The 19,786-nt window shown below is 38.1% G+C and overlaps 1 protein-coding gene across 1 annotated transcript in view; it reads right to left on the bottom strand.

The window, feature by feature from the left end:
- Positions 1–5,369: 5,369 nt before the first annotated feature.
- The window catches only part of LOC117315094, a 35,004-nt gene continuing 20,587 nt past the window's right edge, over positions 5,370–19,786 (bottom strand). Inside the window, exons 2-5 of the mRNA XM_033869241.1 lie at positions 15,604–18,625; positions 14,966–15,053; positions 11,778–12,670; positions 5,370–10,445 (exon numbers count right to left, since the gene is read on the bottom strand). Coding sequence (XP_033725132.1) covers positions 9,582–10,445; positions 11,778–12,670; positions 14,966–15,053; positions 15,604–18,609 — 4,851 coding nt within the window. The 5' untranslated portion in view covers positions 18,610–18,625 and the 3' untranslated portion in view covers positions 5,370–9,581. The remainder of the gene's footprint in view (positions 10,446–11,777; positions 12,671–14,965; positions 15,054–15,603; positions 18,626–19,786) is intronic.

Raw genomic sequence — 19,786 nt, forward strand, 5'->3', positions numbered from 1 at the left:
GTGCAGAGGGCGGGGTCAAAAGGGGTCAATTGGTTTAAACAACTTCTTTTCTAAAACTAAGCAATGGATATCACTCACATTTGTGTGGTAGCATCCTTATGAAGTTGATTCTATTTCATGGATTAATGCATTTTTTGACATAAAATCCTCACGTACCCATATAAAATGCCTATGATATATTGACATAGCAATACCAGTGACAAATATACTTAATCACCATTCTTGTTTCATATCTCAGGAAATCCAGGTGAACTATACAGGCCCTCTGGGCCTCTTGTTTAAATATAGGAAGCACATTTGCTTTTTTTCCCAGCATTCGGGAATTTCCCTTCTTGGATTGACTTATTGAAGATGGAGGTAAGGAAGTGTTTAGTTTCTTGGGCAGTCTTCACCATCAACATCGGATGTATATTGTCAGGCCCCGGTGATTCATTTGGATTGACTTTTGAGATGGCCTTGACAACGATTTCTTCTGTTATTGTTATGTCTTCTAATGGTCTGTTGTATGTCCTCTCAGTAAGGGTTGGAGTGGCATTCATAGGGGCATAGGTGACAAATACACTGGCAAAGTACTTGTTCATTGTATTAGCTGTTGTTGCTATGTCTCCCGTTGGCTTTTCGATATTGCTAATAGTGGAGGCTGTTTTTGTTTTTGAACGAACATATTTCCAAAATAACTTCGGGTTTGTTTTGATCTTGTCAGCCAAGTCCTTTTCATAGGAGAATTTTGATCTTCTGATAGCTTCAGTGGCCCGGTTTCTTGCTATCTTGAAATTATTATAGTTATGTGCCGTCTTACAATGAAGATATTTTGTCCACATCTGATTTTTCCTCCTTATCTTTTCTTTCGAGCTCTTGTTTATTGTATGGCTTTTTATACTTTCTCTTGTGGTCTTTAAACACGGGAACATTTTCTTGTATTTCATCTGCGAGGTATTTTTCGAAGATCTCCCATGCTTCTGCAGTATTGGGTGAGCTCTTAATTTCGGCAATATCAATCTTCATTAGGTTGCTGGCAACAGCTATATAGTCACCTTTGGGGAAATTAAGTCTAGGAGAGTTTGTATCATTTTGGATTGTTTCTGTGTAAGCGATGAAGTCAAAAGATAATACAACATGGTCGCTGAGTCCAAGGCTAGGGTTGAAAATTAAGTTTTCAATCATTCCCTCCTCATTGGTTATGATGAGATCCAGTACATTGCTATTCTGTCCTCTGTGGCGTGTTGGTTGTAATACATGTTGGGTGAAATAGCAATCTTCGATCTTTAATAAGAATTTATGTGCAGGGTGTATATGTCCAACATTAGTCGTTCCTGTTTTCCAGTCTATTTCTTTATAATTTAGGTCTCCAGCAATGAGAACATGTGAAAAGTTGGATTGTTCTATCGTCTCCAACATCTCTAATATCCTATTGTTATCAGGCTCGGCGTTGTTTGGGCTCCTATAGATATTGCATATTAGTAGTTGGTCGCGATTTTTGAGACTTATTTTGCAGGCTACTTGGTCAACAAGGGGATCAATGTCGACGTACTCGGGGTTGATGTCACTTTTTGTAAATATATAATTGAGCCTCTCCTCATGTTTTTTGCTTTAACTAGATGGTAATTGTACAGTTGATATATCCGGTCGTCATACTGGTAAGAAGATATCTTTGGTAGGACTTCTGTTAGACATATGACATCTGGGTTGTTTCTGTGTATGAATTATTCTAGTTCAACTTTCTTTGTAGGTGTTAATACATCGCTGTTTGTACAGGCAACTGATATTTTGTTAGTAATCCCAACTTCGACACTTGTGGCTGTTGAGTTAAAAATGGTAAAACTAGCGTCCTATCTGGATGAATTATTTTCGACGAGCGTCCCGTGACATTGGTCGTCGTCGGAGTCGATGGCGTAGGCCATGGTATCTTCATTGCTCTGGTCTAGCAATGTATGAGAAGAGTGGAGCGTAGTGTTGTTGTACACATCTGCTTTGACCGCCATTATTTGAGGCCATAGGCTCTTCATTAGACTTATAAAATGTGTCGTATACGCTGGCCTTTGTTTGTTATGGGATATACCCTTAGTGCCTTGTCCTGTGAGTATAACGTTTGATGGTTTGACAGGAGGACCTGTGACGGTGCGATCCCCAAACAGCAGGTCACTCCTACGAGATACAACTTGGGGTGCTCTCCTGTTTTTGGTTGTTAATCGCATTGGAGGTTCTTCTGGTATTTCTGGCTGAGTGACTTTCTGCCTCTCCTTCGTTTTGGCTAAGTATTTAGTCTTCCTCTCTTTCTCTCTGTAGTTTTGTGAGATCTTTTGTCAAATCTACGTAAAATACCGTGCTCATCATCTGGCAAAATTACCTTTCAGGAGGAATTTAATATAGTAAATGTATCGGTTGGCACGTTACCTCTAGTACAAGGAGGATAATTTTCTTCATTGGAAACATCCATTTACGTGTATGATAGCAGGTCCCACAGGAAGGGGAAAAACAACGTTTGTTATGAGGTTTTTAGACAACATTAGACAGATGATGACTCCCATACCCGATAAAATCCTGTGCTGTTATGGAGAATATCAAGCAATCTATGGTTTCATTGACAAAGTAGATTTTCATGAATGTTTGCCTGATCTAATGGAACTAGACACGTTTGTGAATAATTTGATAGTGAGAGATGATTTGATGTCCAAAGTTAACTGACGTCATTATTCACCATTATTGCAACATCAGCGTCATGTATATAGTTCAGAATTTATTTTGTCAGAGTAAAAAACTATAATGACATCAGTGTAAATACTCATTACATTGTTTTGATGGAAAAAATCCTAGAGATTCGTCACAGGTCAGATGTTTGTCTCAGCAGATGTTTCCAGGAAGGACCTTTACTGATGGAAGCCTACAAGGATGCTACTCTTCAGCCTCACAGATATCTGCTAATCGATTTAAAACAAGACACTCCTTCCTATCTCAGATTACGTACACGTATATTTCCTGGAGAGTATCAGTTTGTGTATGTACCCTAAAAACGTATAAAAGGATGTTTTCTAGAAGGTAAATGGCGTTTGACGAAGATGTCTTCATATCTAGAGACACATTGTAAAGACTATTTTTGCCATGCCAAGCCTTCCATACGCGAGGGCATTATCGAGAAAACTGATAAGAGTATACAAAACATTCTACATGGTCATTTGCCTTTGAAATGAAAGCAAACGAAACGGTTGTTCCATCATAGAAACAAGTGTCGTCAATTGCTGAAATATTCGTCAAAAACTAACAAATGTATCATTCAACAATGGAGATTTTTACCGGCCATCTTACTTCCCCTGGCAACGCAAATCCTATCCAGTCTATTCAACAGATGAATGATATTGAATGCGAGAGGTCATAACAAGAACGTCAGACCCAAGCCTCCTGTAGACTCCTTGGTAAAATCTATGCACGATATAGATGGGGAAATGACAAATAATTTATACCGTGAAGATCTCCCACTTTACGAAACAATGACCATGTACAATCAAAATTTAGAAAAGTACATATCAAGATATCAGCAATTCAAACAAGATGGTGTTCTATACAGGATCGTGACTACAACTGAAACTGGTTTACGTTTAAATTGCAGCCCTATGCTGACAAAATTGTAAGGATTTGAGTTTTCACGGTTTTCTGAAGGAAAACATACTGGAACGAACATGGCTGACGTTCGTCAAGGTTTTTATTCCATCTATGTGACCAATTTTGTCTGATTTTAAAGTCATAAAACAAAATGATACTGTTTGGCCCTAAATAACCCTAGCTGTCGATGGGCCGTAAAACATAAACAAACAAACAAACAATCCATGTATGTCTACTGTTGGTTGGATGGTGGGTGATTCCGGGGTTCCACTTGTCAGAATAGTTCCCATCAAAGATTCACCTGGATATGTCATCAGTAAAGAATTTCAACCCAGTCACTATGTACCATTACAACAAAGATAATTTATAGAAATAGAAATCATGCTGAGAGACGATACTGGTAAACCCATTCAATTTGAGAGAGGTAAACCCATTCCATTTGAGAGAGGTAAACCCATTCCATTTGAGAGAGGCAAAGTTGTCATCACTTAACTTTTCAAGAGACGTTATTTTGGCTTCATCAATCCGATCTGAAATACTCTATATAAGCAATTAAAATGCATCATATCGAAACACAAATCAACATGAAATCTGCTCGCCAAAACGATAGAAACCTATTTTATAGGTATTACTTGAATCAAGCTGGAGGTGGTGGTGATGATGTCTTCAAAGGAACTCGGATGCAGAGGTCATGGTATAGGTGGCCTGTCTAGAGGTTTATTTAAGTCAGTCAAGCATTTAATGAAATCAGGAAAGAAGGCTTTAACACCAATGTTGAAGAAAGGGGATAGACTAGCAGGACAGCAAGCTAACGATTCTGGCATCAATTTGGTAATCGATTTGTTAAAAGGAAAAATATCAAAACTGCACCAAAGAAACGTACTATTGAAGCTAGAGATCAACTGAAACGCAAAACTTTGTATAGCCTTGGACCACCGGGAAAGAAAATAAAGTGAAGAAAATTGTCCAATCACCATCGAGCTAAAGATATCTTCGATTAATGATTCTGCTGAAAAGTTATATATAGGTGTGTGTATAGAATGTCTATTGTTTTGCCAAGATGGCTTTAGTGCATCAGAATTCTTGTGGATGTGTCCAATCAGAACTAGATTTATTCGCTACGCCACCCACAAAGACGGGCGTAGAAGGATATTGGCATCAGATAGGAACAGTCACTTCTGTCAACGATTGTGGTCCTTATGTCTTTGAAGTGTCTGGAGCTGGAGAAGATTACCTAGATTTGGTAAATACTACCCTCTACGTGAAAGCACAGATAATGAAGGCACCAACCTTACCGATGAAAACGTTGCACCCGTTAATCTCTGGTTGCATGCTCTCTTCCGGGATGTCACCGTTTGTCTAAACTAGTTTCATGTCCAACAATATGTATCCTTTCAGAGCTTACCTGGAAACGCTACTGAGCTAAGGTCCTGCTGTCCTGTTGTGAGGATATATTTTTTAGGATGAAGGAGGATTGTCGATGATAACGTTTGGAGGATTATCGGCGATGACCTTCGGAGGATTGTCGGCGATGACCTTCGGAGGATTGTCTGTGATGACGTTTGGAGGATTGATTGTGATGGTGCTCGGAGGATTGTCGGCGATGACCTTCGAAGGATTGTCTGTGATGACGTTTGGAGGATCGTCTGTGATGGCGTTTGGAGGATCGTCTGTGATGGCGTTAGGATTGACGGTGATGATGTTTGTCTATCTAGAAGAATATGAATGACCTCATTTGGCATTTCTGTTCAAAACAAAACAAAACTCCAGTAGTTATTCAAGATTTTCATCTTTATTCTTTAATTTTGCGTCGATATGCAGTGTTTTGATAAAGATATAAAAAGGAACGGGATCACCATACACCACAAATCTTACAACAACTAGATAATCTCCTTCCTTACAACAGGTAGAAGTAGTTGTTTTATTCTTAATTCATTTACTTTATATTCCAAAGCCAAACAATACCTTTCCTCACATGAGTTGAAATATTTGCTGAATACTAAATTATCCAATAGGTCGGTGTCCGGCAATAAGTCAGTGTCTGGTAATAAGCCCACATATATGTTGAAATGAATTTTCATACAAATGCCTGTTCATTGTCCAACAATACGTCCACCCTCAGCCAAGTTCATGTGTTTCAATACTCGTCCATTATCCTATAAGCCTGCCCTTGGTCAAGTCAAGAAATAAATTCTGAAATATATGTTTACCGTTGCTGTTATTTACCGTATTGTACAAAACTCAAAATTATTCACAAAGCCTAGCAGAGAGTAGAATAACTACAGCAGGCCATGCCTTAGGATGTAAATTACTAAGAGAGATGTTAAGTTTTATAAATAATAATTGATTACTGACAAAATGGTACACACAGTTCTCCATACAAGTACATCACAACTATAAACAAAACAAACAAACAAACAAAAGAAAAAACACAAAACAAATTTGGCACAAAAGAGGTAATTAATATTAATCAGAATTTTCCTCATAAAAAGACAGTTGATATCTGGGACATGAAATAGGGAAATACTTTCAATTTCTCCACATAAACCTGACATTGGTCTGGAACACAGATAGTCGTAAACTAACGAGGGAATATATCTAGCTCTCTCCTTCTGCACTTTCTAGAGAGAGGAGTGCAGAAGGAGAGCTAGATCAGGACCCAAGTGAGTGTCAGGGTGCTTGCCTTTTACAAGGACCCGTGGACTTTGACCAACTTTGAAGTAGGGGCCAGCACCAGAGTGGACAAGTTATAAAGAACTTCTGTATTGATTGAACCTTAGTGAAATATTGATTCCAGTGAATAAAATAAATATCTAAGAAGAAGAGACTGTCTCCATATTGTTTCAAAGGAAATAACAGTTCACCACGGGGTTTATATAAAAGGGGTTTCATCAGGGTGTTGCTTATTCTACCATTGCTAATTCCCCAAACCAATAACTGTGTAGCCACATCCTGATGGACACAAACCCCAGGGTAACATCACCACCCCACACAAGGAACACACATCCCACAATCCTCGTGGTGACACATGTACCAGGTGATTAGCTGAGAGCAAATGTTGTGAATAAGCCATTTCCGAGGCACATTTAATAATCTTAAATTCTTTTCTCCACACTGCACGGAATAAAATCTGTTGAATTATTAATAAAAATTGTATGTATGATCACATTTTCATAATATAAAACAAATATCTTCCTCACCAAACAAACTTTTAGTTTCTTGGAGATATATAATGCATCCATGGATAGGAAAACGCCTACAATATTTCTAAAATCATAGATTTCTAATGTAAAAGGTACATTTATATAATCATTGTACACGTATAATAGTCAAAAAAGACAAAACTTTAAATATCAAATAAAACAAATGATATATAAAAAAGAATTCTTGCATTCGATGATAAAACAACAGATAAATTTCTATGTGACACAAGTACTGTAATTATCAAGTTAGCCCCCTCCCTTGGTGTAATTTTTTTCCATATCTATCCTCAAATAAGCCCCTTCCCCATAGTGTAAAAGTTTTCTGCATTTATCCTCAAGTAAGCCCCCTCCTAGTGTAAAAGTTTAGTACAGTATTTATCCTCAAATTAGCCCCTTTCCCATAGTGTAAAAGTTTAATACATATCTATCTTCAAATAAGCTTCTAGTATAAAGTGAAGTACGGTATCAAAATTTGGGAAGGCTTATTTGTGAATAAATTTTAGCTTACTATTTCAAAATGGATGAAAAAAGTAAAAAGGTACAGTAAATAGGTCAAACCTACAAGCTCTTTGTATTCATTAGCTTGGAAATAAAAACCCAGAGAATGCTATTATAATGATTTTGGCCCCAGGATTTCTCAAATGTCAGAAATAAAATATACATATGTGTTCATGTATGTGTCAATGAATTACTAACATATAATTCCAAAACAGCTACATTCAGAAATGAAGACAGGCCCGGTCTCTTCGATATCAAAATTACAAATAATTCAAACTAAGGGGAGATAATCTACCCTTGGTTTCAATAAACATTTCTTAACTTAGGAGATTCATGAACATAAATTCGTCCATAGGAATGCATATTTTAATTTAAAGAACAATCTTAATCTATGAACTTTCCTTAAAATCTGACTCATATCAAAATAGTACAGACATTTTTTTTTTCAGAGTGATCTGATTTCTGAACAGTATGATACTGTAAATATATTCATTTTTACAGTATCGATTTTTGCAATGATTATTTTTTTTGGTAACTTATTTTTACGATTTAAGTCAGATGGACCATATTGCAGATTTCATACTTTTCACTTTAGATCATGTGAGTTAAGTAATTTGTTTTTGAACATTGTGAAAATAAACATACCTCAAATATATATGTGTTAGCAATATCTTGTTGTCAATTCTTAAAATTCACTAAAATTACTTCAGTTTTTCATACCGCTGACTTTTCATTATTATACACATATATCTTGAAAAATATTGGAACCATCTCACTTTGCACAAATTAACATAATAACATAATAGCACTAAAGCTGTATCGACTATATGCATCTTACTACAGGCGGGAGAGACGCGGAACTTTGAAGCAGACTATTGAAACAGAAAATGATTGTACTCACTGCTGGTATATTTTTGTGTCCTTATTACTTTATAATTAGTAATTTTAGTGATAGTTTTATTTTCACTGATTTTGAGTTTACTCTTAATGAAATCACATGCCCATTAAATGTTAAGAATTTTGGATGCTAACAATCTTGGAAACAAATTATCTTCCAAATGGTAGTTTTTAAGAAAACCACAAAATTTACAACTCTCAAAAGTCTTATTGTACAGTACAATGTATTATGATTTTTGTTTAGATTTAAGTTTGAAAGTTTCGCTACATCTGGAAATCTCCAGATCACGATGGAGGCATGATAAGTAAGTCTGTCGATGTAAGTCATGCACAAACTGGAAATAACTCTTCCAACCACTCAACTATCAAAATACTAATTCACATTAAAATTTGCAAAGATTATTGACACAAAAAATAGTGTCTTGTAGCCATGTTTATTACATGTACATTATACACAGAAAAAAAACCCATATTTAACTTAAAAGATTTTAAAGCTAAAAAAAACAAGTTGTAGTATATATGAAACATTTAAGTCAGGAATTAAGAACTGTCTCTAAAATAGGGAGCTGATTGATTGATTGATTGATGGGCTGAACATCCTTCTTGCAGTTAGAATAAAGTTAAGGTCACTGAAATAGTATTTTCAGCTTACGTCGAGTTAAAATAACTTGATGTTTGGTCCATGATATATATATATATATATATATGTGTGTGTGAAAAATCGTTACACATCCGGATAAAATATATGCCTTAAATAACATTTCAGATTAATAAAAAAAGGAAAATATTAAATTAAAAAACAACCTTCTTATGGATTTCAATTAAGAACACAAGTAAAAGAAAATCTCTTATATGGAAGTTGAACAGCAAAATTCATTTTCATACAAGGGAGGTAACTCTCTCATGTCTTAGTAATCAATGCTCTACTGTTACTCTGAAGAATTTTTTACATCCATCCAAAATTCTTACTATTTCCTGAACAACTAATACAAGGTTCAAACAAAAATTCTATGCACACAACCAACATTGGCAAAGTTCACTGAACACCACATCAAAATTAAGTCACTTGAGATTTCAAATATTAAGTTATAAATTGTAACATATTTTTAAACACTCGACAAGTCACCAGGATACATATGTATATATATTAATCAGGTTTTAAGAACACATTCTAAATCACACTTGGGTAGCCATACTACGCCTGATACATATACAATAAAAACTAGACTCCCTAAAACAAAAAATGTCCCCTCAAAACAGGCTAATATGTATATACTGTTAGACAGTAGTGGATATACAGAAACAAGAATGTGGTCAAGCATAACAGGACATCATTTACATTCTGACAGTTGTCAGGATCATAGTGGGTCATAGTGACAATGCAAGTCAAGAGTATGAAACATGATGTCGCATGCATTCTGACATGCCCACAGCACTCGACTTGAGCAGAAACTTCATATGATAAAAATCCAATACCGAACACTCTCGCACTGAGCCTATAGGAATGCTTGCAAATTTGTGAATAAGCGTTGCTCTTTCTCTCTCCAGCCACATGGAAAGTTGGGGTTCGAGATTACTTAAACGGTCAGCACCACTCTGCCACTTATCTCCCTTTGGGCCCCAAAGTAAATATTCGACGTAGCTTCTCACAAGTGCTAATGAGTCCAGACGTCGCGTCTGCAGCATGCGTTCAATAGTAGCAATACAAGAGAAGTGCTTTTCGTAATCTTCATCACTAACGTTTACAAGGGTATCAGTAAAATAGCGCTCGAGAAGTTCACAGACAGAGTCCACGTTAGAGGAGTCGTGAAGCCGTTGATGAGGAAGAAAAGCAATTATATCACCATGGCAATGGTTTGTGTTACTTACAATGAACACATCCCGAAAGTTTGCCTCCCCCAGCGTGAAGCCCTGGTCGAGACAGTGAGATATAGCACTAAGCAGTTGTAGCATGTAAAACAACAGAGTCTCTAGCTCCGCCGAACAGTTTCCCGGATCAGCACTGAAGCGATCTTTTAAAATCGCAAGCTTGTGATTAAGATCTCCATTAACATCAAACAGACCAATGGCTACAAAACACTTGGCAAGATTTGATTGGTTGACAGGGTTTTGAAGGTTCTGTAGAAGCTGGCTGGTTTTGATGAAGTCTTCCGTGAGATATGAGAATGGGATATTGTCACTGAAGATGACCGTTGGTTTAAGCAGACTGGAATGCTGCACGTTTGTCAAGTCAGGCTTGGTGTGGAGAAGCTGAAAAAACAAAATCAGACAAAAACATCACAAAATTTGTATGGAAGAGTTTGAAAACTAAAACAAAAGCAGGAAAAATAAACACACATTTGTATATTAGAGTTTGAAAACTAAACAAAAATCAGACAAAATCTACAAAGAATCAATGAATACCTACTTTATGTGAAATTTGTTCTAGAGAATATTTTTTGTAGCAGCAATGCATTTCAGGGATCGACTGAATACATATATACATATAGCCGATAATTAGGTCAGAAATTTATTTTCAAAGTTTACAGTTTGTCGAGCTCTACCTATATATATATCTAACTATATACATTTTATCATTTATTCAACAGGTTTTATATCTGCTATTACAGCCGTGCAGCTGAGGATTATACATACACTGGGTTTTCTATGGCAAAAAAAAACCCATAGAATTTTGACTTAAAAAGCAAACATCAAAATAAGTAAAATATACTTTATACTGTAACTTCAAGAATGTAGCAAAAAATCAAAGTTCAATCAGTGTAGACTACCTCAAGTGGTGCTGTGGTGTGGATTTTTTTTTTATTTCTTCCATGTCGGAAAGCCAAAATATAATAACCAAATATAATCACATCCGAAATATTAAAATCTATGGCACCCGATTCCCTTATACTAAAATATAAGCATGCCACTTTGTAGTCACACTTGTAAGTCTTACACGGCGATTAACCCTTTTTCTCAAAAATCGACACTGCACAGTATGATTTTTTTTAAACTAAATTTTGAAATAACACAAAAACAAAATTTTTGATGGCCAGGTATTTTTTGGACAGATGTGCTATGATTCAGTATACGATGTATTCTATAACTCCTGTATATATCCTTAAGGGATGGTTATGTGTAGGTTTATATAACACCATATTGACCTCAACAAAGGTCCATAATTAACAAATATTCTATAATTCCTGTATCTTTAAAGGGTGGTTAATTATATTATGTATGGGTCGATATAACACCATATTGACCTCAACAAAGGTCCATAATTAATAAATATTCTATAATTCCTGTATCTTTAAAAGGTGGTTAATTATATTATGTATGGGTCGATATAACACCATATTGACCTCAACAAAGGTCCATAATTAATAAATATTCTATAATTCCTGTATCTTTAAATGGTGGTTAATTATATTATGTGTAGGTCAATATAACACAATATTGACCTCAACAAAGGTCCATAATTAATAAATATTCTATACTTCCTGTATCTTTAAAGGGTGGTTATATGTGCAGGTCGATATAACTTAATATTGACCTCATCAAAGGTCCATAATTGATATTATTTCATAGTTGCTCTATCCTTACCATCAACTGGCAGGTTGTGGACGTTGACTTCAGTTTTGCGTTGTAAACCACACACCTCTCCGACGTATGGATAGGTTTGCCATATATATCAAAATCCACCCACTTAATTGGTCCCGCTCCAGTGATATTGAGATTAACAGTCTCTTTGGTGAACACTCGTTCATATTGCGTATAAATTTCACGTAAAGTCTGTGAGATTTGTGATGTCAGTTGGTTCAGCATGTCACGAACCTCGGCCTCGTTCAAGGCCACAGCGATGCTAGGCCGGTTCATAGCAATATAAGGCTGCTCTGAACCAGTACTCTCTGTCTTTCTACCAGGCCGCTTCCTTGGAATTGGTTTTGGTCTGTTTAACGTACTACATGCAGATGATGATTCTGATTCTGATGAAAATGCATTGTTGGAAGGTGATGGGGAAACAGTTGATGGTTGAATGTCTTTTTCGTTGAAGGATGAGGATGTTTTCACTGTTAGCTTGTCCTTTGAATTCATCACATTTGCTTCCTTTAATGGAATATCTTTAGTGTAACCATTGATCTCCTCATAAATTGGTTGTGAAGCTAGAAGTATTCGTCTCTCTTCACTTATATCTGCATTATCTGGATAATCCAGAGTTGTGTCCCTTGAATGTTGTAGAGTTGCGTCCCTTTGTAGATCGGATGATCTCACTGGCTCCAGATAGCCTTCAGTGGGTAATTGACAGCTGCTTACAAAGCTGAGAGGTGGTTGGCTGGCCTTGGCCGAAATTGGGTCATACACATTCCCGTCCGGTGGGGGAGGAGGCGGTTCTTTTGGCACAATTGGCTCGTACAGATTGTCCATGGATCCAAGGGGAGAGAACTGAGGCCATTCGTCATATTTATCATTGGTTGAACCTGAAGATGTTGATCCTCCTGTAATAAATTGTAAAACGAAAAGATAAATTAACATGTTTATCGTTTGATGCCTTGCAACATTAATGCTATGAGGCGGGGAATTAAACAGTTTCAAAAATAGAAGAAGGTCGCAAATATCAAAATTGCCTAATGGACTTTTTGGCGGCGCCCCTCAAAGCTCCTGGGGTGGGGGGTGGGGTCAACCCATCATTTACTGTAAATCACTTATATTTTGTAAGTACTTAATTTCGCAAATTCTGATCTCATAATGACTTTAAATTCGCTAATGATGTTAGATTGTCTAACAGATCGTCAACTTTCCCCATGTTGGTAGCCATTTTGTTTATGAGAGTCATGTGACAGTACAAGAAAAGTCATGTGATTCAATCATGTGATATCAGTGTCTGGCCATACTGAATTGTATTTACCGTACCTGTATACATGCTAAATGGCTTACAAAGGCGGTGTCAGACATTGAACAAAACCCACGGCTCATTAAGAATGCCTGGAAGATGACGGGACTACAATAGGTTGTGAGTTAACGTACAGTGTAATTAACGACATGTGTATACAGTGATACAGATGAACAGTTCTCTATTGCGAATGATTTATACTCCAGGGGATTATTTGCTCTGAATGTTTGAATTTAATAAATAATTTGTTTGATTTCAACTTTGTTATGGTAGATATCTTTTCGAGAATCAAGCGATGTGAAGTGCTATGAATACATGTAACATTACATAACTTAAAACAGCATGGGTAATAAAGTATGACGTATTCCGGGGGACCGTCCGGGATCCTCGGGACCGTACTTATTGTACCTAAATTAACTACATGTAAAAGGTAGTCTAGATGTTAATTAAGTCCAAGTTCAACCACAATATCAGTGTTCAGTGGGGGTTTTTTTTGTGTGTAAAATTTTGGTGTTTTGTGATATAAAAACACTCTGATATAAGTATATATTCTATCATTCTATCATTATTATAATGGCGTTGTTTGCTCACCAACTAAAAATTACGGTAAATTCAAAATGGACGCCACTTAGTATTCTTGTCATTCTTATACAAATATTCGCGAGGGATTTGAATTCGCGTTTGACTCTCCTCGCCAAATTAACGCGAAAATAAATCCCACATGAAATATAAGTGATTTACAGTATATATATTTGAATCCCAGCCACCTTGGGACGTTACCACTGAAATATAAATGTCATACATTGCTTAGCTCCAGAGAAGAAGTTGTTAATATGAATATATACATATATAAGCGGAGTAAACCTAGTAAAAGGTGGAGTAAACATAGCAACTGGCAAAGTAAACTTAGTAATATAAACCTAGCAATTTGCAGAGTAAACCTAGCAACAGGCGGAGTAAACCAAGCAACAGGCGGAGTAAACCAAGCAACAGGCGGAGTTAACCTAGCAACAGGCGGAGTAAACCAAGCAACAGGCGGAGTTAACCTAGCAACAGGCGGAGTAAACCAAGCAACAGGTGGAGTTAACCTAGCAACAGGCGGAGTAAACCAAGCAACAGGCGGATTTAACCTAGCAACAGGCGGAGTAAACCTAGCAACAGGCGGAGTAAACCAAGCAACAGGCGGAGCAAACCAACCAACAGGCGGGGCAAACCGACCAACAGGCGGAGTAAACCAAGCAACAGGCGGAGTAAACCTGGCAACAGGCGGAGTTAACCTAGCAACAGGCGGAGTAAACCAAGCAACAGGCGGAGTTAACCTAGCAACAGGCGGAGTAAAACAAGCAACAGGTGGAGTAAACCTAGCAACAGGCAGAGATAACCTAGCAACAGGCGGAGTAAACCGACCAACAGGCGGAGTAAACCGACCAACAGGTGGAGCAAACCGACCAACAGGTGGAGCAAACCAACCAACAGGCGGAGTAAACTTAGCAACAGGCGGAGTAAACCTGGCAACAGGCGGAGTTAACCTAGCAACAGGTGGAGTAAACCAATCAACAGGTGGAGTAAACCAAGCAACAGGCGGGGGAAAAACCTGGCAACAGGCGGAGTTAACCTAGCAACAGGCGGAGTAAACCGACTAACAGGCGGAGTAAACCAAGCAACAGGCGGAGTAAACCGACCAACAGGTGGAGCAAACCGATCAACAGGCGGAGTAAACCAAGCAACAGGCGGAGTAAACCAATCAACAGGCAGAGTAAACCTGGCAACAGGCGGAGTAAACCAAGCAACAAGTGGAGTAAACCTACCAATAGGCAGAGTAAACCTAGCAACAGATGGAGTAAACCTAGCTATCATAGGAAGTCTAGTGGACAATGGTAGTACTGGCCTCTACACTGACCTGACACAAAGCTGCAGTCGTCTCCAATGGTGATGGTATTCCGCCTTGACCGACTGACCACTTGACTGGATGTCATGTCAGAAATAAGCTGAAAAAACAAACACTTGATATAAATATTCTTGCTAGATTAAACAAAACCTTGATAACAATGCTGTATAATTCAATTCATCCTCCCATTTCATGTCAGACATGATCAAAACCTGTCAAGAACAGTTATTTTACAGTTCAAATATTTTTCAAGAACAGTTATTTTACAGTTCAAATATTCAAGTCTACAAATTGTTTGCTATAATTTCCACCCAAAATCAAAGCATTACGTCAATTATTTTGTGATTTTCCCCTCAAAAATAGCAGTTATAAACAAAAACCCTTTAAAGAAAGAACATTAAGAAAATTTAATTTTTAACTATTTAAAGCTACAGACTGGCAAAGATAGACAAAAAAAAGCTATGATTGAACATTCTATAAAGAGGTTTGAAGATTAACAATTTCATTTTTATCAATAACTCAAATTCGGCAGAAATTGCTGTTCTATTTAACATATGCATTTTCAACCATGTAATAGAGGATTACAGATGATACCATGAAGATTGAGAAATACCAAATGATAAGTAACATGTGACACCCATTACACTCACCACTGGACCAGATATGTCGCAGGCTTCAAGTTTTTTCGTTGGGCCATCAGCTGTAAGAGAATTTTCTGTAATTGATTTCGCTCGTTTTACTATAGAAGGTGGTCTGGGTGGCGCTCTGGACTTCCTGTTACCCAATTTACCAAGAAAACTTTTTCTGCTTTGAGCACGGGGAAGTTCGATTTTCTCCGCCGTGGGTATATCCTGTGACGGACTTACAGGTTGATTATCACTGCTCCGAATCTCTGTAACACTGGCAGACATTGCTGCTGGAATAGTCGACACCTCCGGTGATGTTGGGGACACTGAAGGTTGAGAAGCAGACATGCTGGTATCAATACGAGGTCTGGGCCTAGCCTCCACTGGAGGCTTGGTTTGATCTCCAAGACCGCGACATATCTTCATTTCTAATTCCTTTGTGAAAAGAGAGTTCCGATTTTCTGGCGCTTTAGCGGGTGCCTGAGGTCGTATTGGTGCCGCAGACCTTTTCGGACTTTTCGCACGCCGCCGAACATTGGTAGGTTTTCTGTCACTGTGAGGACTTTCTGAAACCCTTTCGTCTGGCCCTTCATGACTACTTATGCTAGCAGACCTTTCTTTAATAGATTCGTGACTCTCTGTTGAAGAAGTCATCTGTTGTTTAGTTTGTGTCGTCACGACAGGCTGAGGAGAGGCAGGTGCCTTAGATTGACCTTGAGGCTGTGGCACCACAGACGGAGGCTTAGCGGGCAAGTTGATTGGCTTAGGTCTTGTAGTTAAAGGTGGTGGCTTGGTAGGTAAACTTGGAGTTTCTTTATCTGATCCTTTTCTCTCTACACCTTTCTCCGGGCCCTTTGAATTACCTCCCTTGTCTGATCCTTTTCTATCGACACCTTTATCTGAGCCCTTTGAATTACCTCCCTTGTCCGATCCTTTTCTATCTACATCTTTCTCTGAGCCCTTTAAATTACCTCCCTTGTCTGATCCTTTTCTATCTATTCCTGTTTCAGAATCCTTTTTTTCCAACACTTTTTCCTTCTTTTCTGTCCCCTTATCAGAACCTTTCCTTTCCACTGTTTTTTTCTTAGATTCTTCCTCTTTGACTTTCTCCAGGGACTTTGACAGGTCCTTTTTGGAAACCTTTGGGGATCCTTTGGAAGCCCTTGGCATTTCTGGGGATTGTTTGCCTTTTTGTCCACTGTCAGATGTAGACATTATCAGACTGGTTCTTGTTGGCTTGGCAACAGTAGGCAAAACTTTCATTTTCATTACCGGGGAGGATCCTACACTCTCTGTTGCCGAGGGTGATGGAGGCCCTTCTGTTTTACTCCCCAGACTTTCTGTAGAACTTCCATTGGAATTTGTGACTGAACTCTGTGACTTTGTATTATCTACTGTGGATTCCTGCTCTGAAGAGCTGTCTATGGAATCCCGCCCTCGTCGTAATATGTTTCTGAAAAACGATGTGATGCCTTTTTTGCCGGAGCGTTCTGTCTTTGATTTAGTTGTGTCCACGATTTCGGTCTGAAAGTCTGACGCCCGCTTTGGGGAGAGAGGTTTCTCACTTTGTCCCTGGTCAAATATTGGCTTCCCAACTGGAACCATTTTAAAGTTAGGCTCTGACAGATTGGGGGTGCTTTTTGCTACTATTGGTTCTGGTGGAGGCCCCGACGGTGGGCGCGGGGCAGGTTTTTTACTTTTCTTTTTGGAGAGGTCCAAGGTAGCAGCCAGGGAAGCCAGTTTTGCCTCAAACTCTTTTGACTTGATGCTACCTTTAGGGAATTTCGACTCCAGTTTTTCTGGCCCCTCCTCTCCCATTTCCACGACTTGTTGTAGTTCTTCTTTAGTTACCTCTGGTAGGAGTTCGTGACCTTCGATCCCTTTGAAGGACTCACTATCACTGTACTTCGCTAACACATTATTGAGAAGGTCCACCAACGCCATACCAGCTGTCGACGATTCTAAGTCAATGTCAGGATTGAAGGATTCAAATAAATCCTCTCCTTCAAACACCTCATCCTCCTCCTTTGACTCTTCTTTCACTTCTTCCTCTCCCTCACACACTCTTTGATCCTGTATAGACTCAGAATCAGGAACACGTTTACTTTTCTTAGGCAGTTCTGGTTTGACTTTCGATAAGTTTGAATCACTTGTAGATTTGTTACCCCCCACTTCACCATCATTTTCTGATATTCTCTGAAGCTGAATATTTGATAAATGTTTTGATTTCTCCTCAAACATGTTTTCTAACTTTTTCTTGTTAGATTTGTTCCTCAGTGGAAATGTACCGTACCGTCTTGGGATGAGCTTATCACAGTCTCTGAGAGTGGCGAATCTGTCCGCCTTCCATAGCGTCTGAACATCCTCGAACTCTTTACTGGAGTTTAGTCTCACACTATCCACCGTCTTATTGAGAAGGTTACGATTATCACCGTTCCACAAAGTGTTCTCTAAAGCCAGAAGTAGGAACTCTTTTTCTTCCTCCGTAAAGGAAATATCCTCATTCGAATCAGAATCATCAAGGGCATCCTCAGGGTCAGAGGTCAAGTTGTCCCATCCACCATCGTCCCCTATCACAATCGGTCCATCCTGCACAAAAGACACTTTAGATTTGCTCAGCACCATTTTTTCATCTGTTGATGTCACTTCCTGTTTAAGATCCGATTTCACATTTGACTTTTTGAGTGACACATTATCCACATCCCGATCTAAAGATTTGTGCCGCGGTTCTGGTTTCTGATCGTCAATGACACACCATTCGGAATCACTGATTGGCCAATCATCCGCGGAACTGTCCCGTCGTAACTTTGACGAACCATCTAGAACATTCTCCAATGTAGCATTGAAGGATGTTTTCATGAGAAGGGAGCTCCGTTTGGCTGGCACAGGGGAACTTTTTGGTTGTGTATCTTCAACAATAGAGTGTTCTCCCTTTGGGCGTTGGCAATTGACACAGAGTTCCTTTTTCCAGGCATTCTGGGTAAATTCGTAGCATGGATTTGACATGCCTTCTTTTCCCTGGATTACCATCTAGGTACAGCATAGTCTACAAAATAAACAAACACAATATGATTTAACCATGTAGAATATTGGTTTTTGTACTAACAAAAGGCCCATGGGCCTGAACGGTCCCCTGAGTTTTGAAATATTTCAGTTGACCCTTTTTGGCCTCGTCAATTAGCCAATGGGGTCTATCAGGGCCAACATATGCATGCACCAGGCCATTAAACTGTCATCCTGGCCAACTTGCTAACTTGAACAGAGTTATAATGAATTTATTTTTATTCAACAAATGATAGTCAAAAATGTGATTTCCCTATATAAATTATAGTAAGGTTTACCCCCTCCCCAGGGGCAAACATGAACCCCAGGGTCATGAAATTCACAATTTTGGTAAAGAACCTTAAGACCCTTCCATCTATGAAGAGTATTCTCTACCTTATCTTGATCTTGATCAGAAGATTTTTGAAATTTTAGTCAATTAGACCACTTTTGGCTCCGCCCCTCAGTCCCCTAGGGACCATGTGAATAACAATTTTGGTTTACCTTTGGCCATGGAAGGTTTGTGCAAAATTTCATCAAAATTGATTCAGGGGCTCCTGAGAAGAAGTTGAAACTGTAAATTGTTTACAAACGAACAACGCACCATGGATGACGAAAGACAAAAGGCAATTAAAATAGGTCACTTGAGACTTTGTCACAGGTGAGCTAAAAAGTATAAAAACACACTTTCATAGTTTGAATAATGTAATATACAATATTCATACTAATAGTGTCGAATCTGTATTAAGCGACCACTCAAGGGAAATTGAAAAACAGTCTCTTAATGGAGATTGTATGCAAGATTAAATAAATGTTCCTAAGCTTTTTATTTACTTTATAAATTGTACAATATTTGTGTACAATCAATTTTCTTAATAAATACACGAATTGTGCTATCTTAAAATTTAGTACAACATACAATATCACAAAAATTAGCTGAATTTTTATTTTGAAATCACTAATTCTAAACCAAAGGCTGCATGGTAATATATCTGTATCCTATTATGACTACTCCATCACATTATCTACAAACATCCATGTGACTCGACAATCAAGGAAAAGGTCAAATTGGAGCCTGAGGCAAAATTGGCCAATTATGATATCTGATTATAGCTTATTATTAGTTAATTAATATAATTATCTCATACCATTGAGGCCAAACAAA

The sequence above is a fragment of the Pecten maximus genome, chromosome 17, assembly GCF_902652985.1.
Source record: "Pecten maximus chromosome 17, xPecMax1.1, whole genome shotgun sequence".
Taxonomy (NCBI): Eukaryota; Metazoa; Mollusca; class Bivalvia; order Pectinida; family Pectinidae; genus Pecten; species Pecten maximus.